We start from the raw sequence: 7,785 nt of genomic DNA on the forward strand, positions 1-7,785 counted from the left end.
AATTCTCTACAACACCCTCTCCTCCACACTCGACACTCTGCCCCCATCACCTCCCGTACTGTCTCCTACTCTCGCTCCTCCCCCTGGTTCACCACCCACCTCCGCTCTTGAAGAGTCAGGTGCGGCCGCTGAACGCACCTGTGCCAAATCTGGCCTAACGGTCCACCGACAAATCTGGTTGGACCTCCTCAAAATCTACCGCTCCACTCTAGCCTCGGCCAAATCGTCCTTCTACTCCAGGATAATCCTGGAGGCGAAGGACAACTCCAGGCTACTGTTCTCTACCACATCCCAACTCCTCCGTCCCCCCCCCCCCGCCACCCCGCGCAGGTCATCTCCTCCAACCTTCACTGCGAGGAGATGCTGGATTTCCTTGAATCCAAAATCAAGGGAATTCGCTCCGCGGTCACTTCCCCTCCAACATCCACCCACCCCCCACCCCTTCCCACCCAGACTCCGACTCCTACCCATCCTCCCCTACACACTTTCATACCCGTTTCCCCACCCTCTGTCACCAAACTCATCCTATCCCTGAAACCCACCACCTGCTCCCTTGACCCCATCCCCACTCCACTCCTTATCTCCCAGCTCCACCTCCTTGCCCCACATATCACAGACATCGTCAACCTGTCCCTCTCCTCTGGCTCTGTTCCCATTCCCTTAAAAACTGCCACCATCACTCCCACCTTGAAAAAACCCTCCCTTGATGCGTCGCAGCTATCAAGCTACCGGCCCATCTCCAACCTCCCCTTCCTGTCCAAGGTCCTGGAACGAGTTGTCGCCTCCCAGCTGCGCTCTTTCCTCTCCAACCATTCATTACTCGAACCCCTTCAGTCGGGTTTCCGTGCTGCCCATAGCACAGAAACTGCCCTGGTCAAGGTCACCAATGACATCCTGACCATCTATGACCATGGCTCCCTCTGCCTCTTCGTCTTCTCGACCTATCGGCAACATTCGGTAGGTCGACCACGCTATCCTCCTCCACCGCTTGTCCTCCCACCTTAGCCTTCAAGGACCTGTCCTTGAGTGGTTTAGGTCGTACCTCTCCCACCGTCTTCACTTTGTCTCCACTAATGGTTTTTCCTCCGGCCCCCGCACTGTCTCGTGCGGTGTCCCTCAGGGCTCTGTCCTCGGTCCCCTCCTCTTCACCCTCTACATGCTCCCCCTGTGGTGACATCATCCGCAGAAATGGGCTTAACTTCCACATGAATGCGGATGACATCCAACTCTACCTTTCCTCCTCTACCCTCAACTCCACGACCACCGATGTCCTGACAGTCTGCCTGTCCGACATCGAGTCCTGGACGAGAGATAACTTTCTCCAGCTCAACGTGCGCAAAACTGAGGCCCTCCTGATTGGCTCGGGTCAGCGCCTCCACACCTCAGGCGCTCACAGCATCAACATCCAAGTCTGCACTCTCCACCTCTCAAAGCCAACAGGAACCTCGGGGTTCTGTTCGACCCTGAGCTGTCCTTTCTCCCTCATATCCGCGCCACAACTGGCACCGCCTTCCATCACCTCCGGAACGTCGACAGACTACGGCAATACCTCACCCCTCACGCTGCTGAAACTGTGGTCCACGCTTTTATCACCTCAAGGCTGGACTACGGAAACTCTCTCCTCGCCGGACTTCCGGCACCTCCCTCCACTAGCTGCAGGTCATTCAGAACTCAGAACACATTCAGAAGGCACCAGGCTTCGGGACCACATCAGTCCCACCCTCCCTCATCTCCACTGGCTCCCGATCCCCCAGAGAATCGAATTCAAGATCCTCATCCTCACCTACAAGGCCATTCACGGCCTTGCTCCCTCCTACCTCTCCGACCTACTATCCCCCTACCTACCTGCCCGTACCCTCCGTTCCTCTGGCTCCGGTCTGCTCCACATCCCCCGCCCCAACCGCCCTACCATCGGTGGCCGGGCCTTCAGCCTCTCAGCCCCTAGGCTCTGGAACTCTATCCCCCAGTGCCTTCGCCTTGCCTCCTCCCTTTCCTCCTTCAAGGCCGGTCTCAAGACCTTTCTCTTTGACCGTGCCTTCAGCTCCCCTCTCGACTCTCTACCCCCTCCTCGCTCCCTCCCTTCCCTCCCCTCACCCTGACCATTTCCCCCTTGCTCGGGTCCTGACCCAACTTTACAACGCCTTGGGACGTCCTCCCGACGTGAAAGGCGCTCAATAAATGGAATCTTGTTGTTGTTGTTTTGTTTGTCATTTTTCATATATCAATTTTGGGGTTTTTTGCGGCTTTAATTTTCTCTTCATTGCTTGTAAAAACCATGCGAGTGCGGTTCCACTGAGGTGGATGAGGGAGGAGAGGCGATGGAGGTGGATGGCATGGTCAACTGTGGTGAATGGGGCAGAGAGATCCAGGAAAGGGAGGCAGCGCGAGCCCTGGTCATAGATAGAGAGGACTTTGTTTGTGATTTTAACAAGTGATTGTTTCTGTGCTGTGGGCAAGGCAAAAACCAGACTGCAGGGGCTTGAGTGGAGAGAGAGGTGTGACCGAAGTTGACCTGCAACAATGTGTTCCAGGACTTTTTTTTATGCACAAAGGAAATTCACTCGTATCATCTGCGTCTTTCCTGGATACATGTTTCTGACGGATTCATTCCTTATTTTGTGAGCCACTATGTAAATAATCTTTTTGGGGGATTGTTGGCCAGTACACCTGGAGAGAGAAACTCCCTTCTTTTTTCAAATAGTGCTGTGGAGTCTTTAACGTCAACATCAACAGATTAGAGAAACTATTTTCATTGTGCACCCACCCGAGGGCACCGATTTAACATAGTTGTTAAAAGAAACGAAGGGGAGGTGAGGAAATTTTTTTTCACACAGAATTGTTCGGATCTGGAATACATTGCCTGAAAAGTTTGATAACTGATTTGATAACATCTTTTAATAATGAAGTAGATAATTATTTGGGGAGGACACGTTTGCAGGGCTCTCTCCTGAGCGTGGGGGAATGGGATTGATTTGGATAGCTCTTTTAAAAGACCCTGCACAGACACGATGGGCTGTATAATTCTATGATGCTATGAAAATTAAGAATCTGACCACAGAACTTCAGCTTTATTAAAAAGCGAAGCATTGCAGATTCCATAATATGGTACTTTTATTGGATGAACATTGTTGCAAAGTTTTATCTGAAAAGGATTCTGTCCCATCGTTTCAATGTGAATTGTGTTTGTGGTATTAATTCATCTTATAGATGAAAAAGAAAGTTAAAATCCTGATCAAACTTGCGCACAGGAAAGTCAGGTAAATTACATAATTGGCAATTTATACTAATACAGGCAGGAAGGACTCATCCACATGCTATATATAGGAATCTGCAAACTGTTCGGATTTTTTAACCATAGGGAGACATTTGGGGATTTCATTTTCAGCTCAATCACTTGAATTGAATTTTGAGGATTGTGAAAATGTGATGGATGTGCACAATCACAGTCTTTATTTGCTAAAGACGCTCTTCGGCAGATCTGGTTGAGACTTTGCAAAGACTGTCTCTTCTCCTGTTCTCTCTTGGCTGAACACAGAAGGAGCCACAAAACCCGCTTGCTCTGTAATTTTTAAAACAGAATAAAGATTACTCTAACATAGAAACAAAAATTGTCGGTACAGAAGTGAGGGACAGAATGACAATGACTAATGTCTGTTAATCTGTTAATCGGACTCCATAGTTACTTACCTGTCTTGTGAAGTAAAACATATAAGGGTAAAAAATGTGCTATGCAATGTGCTAATATTCTACATTATATGATGATGATCGAGGAGGAAGGTTTTAAGGCATGATCTGAAATTTGGGCAAGGAGGGGGCTTGTTGTTTTTATGTTGGGTGGTAAAATATTAAAATGGAATGTGGAAGAGCAGAGGGACTTGGGAATTGTATATAAATCTTTAAAGGTGGGAAAGCAGGTGGAGAAAGCAGGCAAAGAAGCTAATGGAATCTTAGGTTTTAGAAATAAGAGATGAAATGTATAAGGTCAGCTACAGGGATATTAGGGAAAAATGGTAAATTGATTGCTTTCGATTGGGTACAGACACAATGGACTGTATAGTCTTCTCCGTCTAAATGTATATAGTTATAAGCCTTGGCTCTTCCCAACCTGCAACTAATACTTCCTGAAATTAGATAAGCAGGATGTGTCCCCCTGGGGGAGAGTGTGTGCATTCTATAACAATAAATATCTCAGGAATTTCCATATGTAGGTGGGTTGCATGGAACTCTGTTTGGTTTGGATATGCTTAAACAGGATGATGGGTTTCCCATTAGGCCTGAAGGGTTACACCTCCTTCAAGCCTTATTTTTATTTTCATTTGGCTACTCATCCAAGGAACCCTCGTATGAGCAATAACCCCTTAATTGTATGTATTTTGTATCCTGTTTATCTCAGCTTTGAAAGTTTCCCACCAAACGCCTTATCTGCCATGCTTTCTACCCATACTAATTTCTAATCCATGCAATTATCCATACTAATTTCTTCGTACCTAGAACTGGGTCCAAAACAGAATTTTTTTAAAAAAATTCCACAGGTCCACCTGCGTGGATACTCCTGCTGCCCAGTCTCAGTGCACTGTGCTTGCTGGCCTCAATGCTTGGGAATATTGATGTTGATTCACTTTGAATCCTGTGAGCAGAAAACAGCCTATTCACTATCTTCTGCTCAATGGATTCAAACAATAGTAAACAATTGCATTGTATTTACCCTTAGTCAGAAATTCCAGCTGGGCGTATCAAATCCCTCCCCATTTATTCAGGTTGGCTGGGGTTTTAGTGTCCTTACATTTGATATAGAGCCTTATCACTGTTCACTAAGTGGTACCTTCCTAGAGTACGTGCTCTCTATTTTGAGGCCGCTGTGTTACAGATGTTACCTCCGGAGGTCAGTGAGATCCACTGAGCCAAAATTGGTACCTTAGGAGCTCTCAGTGACACTCGCTCAGATTTCAATCAATTAAGACAATAGTCAAGTTAGCAAGGCTTATATATTATACTTCAGGTTTAAACATAATTAATCAATAAGCAAACTCTAAAAAAGAATCCTATTATACTCTACAACCCTCCACTCCCTTCGCCTCGCCCCCTCTCTTCCTATTTTCAGGTCTCAGCTGAAGATCTATCTTTTCGACCACGCCTTTGGTCACCTTCCCCCCACTCTCCCCCTGGCTCGGCCCCAGGATCCGTTACTCTGAGATGCCGTCCGGCGTGGAGGGTGCTATATAAATCCAAGTTGTTGTTGTTGAAGTCAAGAGTGTTTGCTTCAAGTAGCAAGCTCAACAGATCAACAGCGGTTCAACACTCAGCATGTGTTGACCTGATTGCTTTACGAGGGAGTTTATTTGGCGCTATCTGCCAAATATTATCTGCCATTTCCCCATGGGGAAATGCATAGTGCTAATTGCATCCAATGATAAAGTCTCCAGTTTTCTCTGCACTCAAGGCTACTACAGCACGTCTATAATTGCTTTAGGAAACTACTCAACTGTCCTTCCATTTTATTCTGCTCTGATTTAAACTCACTGCAAGTACCATATTCCCAGTCAGGGCTATCCTGATTAGCATTTCCTGGCTCAAAGAGTAAGGTAAGTTCAGCAGAACAACAGTTATATGCTTACCCAGCATTCACATTTACCTTACAGTATGGAAGGGATAGCTTCTAACTCAACTCTGCACATCAAGGCAAGTTCTTCATGAGTTATTACATAGGGCAGAGGTCCACTGTTTCCTGACATCACATCATCGAGACTTTTCAAAGCGCTTTACAGGACATACTGTAAACTGGTGTGACTGTCTATTTTCTCAACTCTTTGAAAGTTGCCCTTTTCCAGTTGGATACCTCTGCTTTTTCCTCAGAATTTCAATATTTACATTAAGACTAATAATGTGGTCGCGGTTTGCTGGATGCTTCACACTCTCACATTCCTCACTTCCCCCATTTCATTTCCCAGAACAAGATCACAAAAACTGCCTCCTTCCTCACTGGATTATCCTGCCACTGCAGAAAAACGTTACCAAAGGGTAGGTTGAAAATGGGACGGTAGTGTGAGAGATTAGAGGGATCGAGAAAAATATGCACATCGCTCTGAGTTTCTGCATTTTTTTTGTCTTTGTCCCAAGCTAGTAACTGAAGTCCTCGATTATTACGAGGCTGTTATTTCTGCACCTTCCAGATTTCTTTACATATCTCTTTTCCACTGTCCGGTGGTCTACAATAAATTCCTAACAGAGTAATACTTCCCTTTGTATTTTTCACGTTCGTCCCATCAACCCTATGTTCCAGCACTGCAATACTTTGTTAGTCCCGCCCCCGCCCTGTTTTCCTACTTTGTATCTTCTAAAAAAATTGGCGCCTGACAAGATTTAGTTCCCAGTTCTTTCACGGATGTTGCCAGGTCTGTGATAATGTTACAATATCATAGCTCTCTATAACAATTTGTGCCTCCAGCTCACTAATTTCCTCCTTACACTTTCTGCATTAGTATACATACGTCTCAATCTGTCTCTGACCTTTTGGGTTCCTCCACATCTTCCCATTTCATTTCGATCTATTTCCTGTTTGTTTCCCTCTTCTTGTTTCTACTACCATTTCTCAAGATGCTTTTTGAAAATTTCTGCCTCATCTTTTTCCCACTCCTGTTCTTATCTTGTTAGGTTCTCACAATACACCAACTTTTACAAGTAAAATAAGGTGGGTTGAAATAATTGCATACCCTGTAACCGCATACACTGATTTCCACATTTGGTGACTTTACATTTTAAGAAACGGTGAGATATGTTTACATTTCACAATTTGGAAGAAACAAAGAGTAATGAAAGTTAAATACAAACACAAATATTTTTCTTAAGAGCTGATCTGATTAAAAACAGCCTAAAAAACAACATAAAATGTAGCCTGGCAAACAAGAGGATAATGAACACATTACCTTGAAATTAACATTCACAAAGCTAGGCTCCGGACCACAAAAATGTTCCGCAATATTCTGTGATCAGCAAAATGAAACAAAGATTGTTCACAAGACTTGAAAGCTGCTCTTTACATATGTAAATATACATACATACCGCATTGCTGCAACACCTGGTAGGTTTTGCCCTGCACTTTCATATTACTTTTTAGTTTATTCCGCGCTCCCTTTAGATCTTCCTCTTTCACTACTGGTCGCTTCTTCTTCACAATTTGTGCTTGCTGGAAACGACAGAATTTACCCTGTGAATGCAGTAGTCGGGCAACATTTAAAATGAGCAGCTGAACATTGAAAATGTTTGGCTCTTACCTGCGACATTATCTGGAACGCTTCTCAGATATTAGGCTTAATTTGCAGCTTCGAGACCTTAATGATAACAAGCAGCGAGTAGTTTATTTTTGTTGACTTTATAATGTGTCTGTTATTGGTAATCTTCTAATTCTAGGCCCTGGGTAATTCACCTTTGATAGATCTTAGCAAAGAGTTTATTCCGAGGGATGATCGGCACTGGGCGTCCATCCAACCGGTGATACATTAAGACAGCTGCAGCCTAGTCATAAATACACTCTCTGCTGCCAAATAAAGTACCAGCAACTGGTCCACGTTTGACTTTTAATGTATTTGCCTTTATTAGGAGCTTGCTTCGATTTAGCATTACAATTTACATCCATATAAATGTATTAAGTTCTTAAGAAGAAACATACTCATCCTGCACAGTGGGCCCTTTTCATGAGGTCGTTAGTCATGAGCATACCTCCGATCTTTGCCAGTAGTTAAAATTATAAAGTGAAATAATCAGTTTAATTTGCGGGATCTCTTTCCC

The 7,785-nt window shown here is 44.9% G+C and overlaps 1 protein-coding gene across 1 annotated transcript; it reads right to left on the reverse strand.

The window, feature by feature from the left end:
- Positions 1-3,093: 3,093 nt before the first annotated feature.
- LOC103189499 (musculoskeletal embryonic nuclear protein 1) lies at positions 3,094-7,461 on the reverse strand. The gene is made up of 3 exons (XM_007909923.2): positions 7,272-7,461; positions 7,060-7,183; positions 3,094-3,559 (listed from the first exon to the last, which is right to left on the reverse strand). Exons 1-3 carry the CDS (start codon positions 7,278-7,280, stop codon positions 3,450-3,452), a joined length of 243 nt encoding a protein of 80 aa, XP_007908114.1. The 5' UTR covers positions 7,281-7,461; the 3' UTR covers positions 3,094-3,449.
- Positions 7,462-7,785: the final 324 nt, after the last annotated feature.

Source organism: Callorhinchus milii, unplaced genomic scaffold, assembly GCF_018977255.1.
Source record: "Callorhinchus milii isolate IMCB2004 unplaced genomic scaffold, IMCB_Cmil_1.0 Scaffold12, whole genome shotgun sequence".
Lineage (NCBI taxonomy): Eukaryota > Metazoa > Chordata > Chondrichthyes > Chimaeriformes > Callorhinchidae > Callorhinchus > Callorhinchus milii.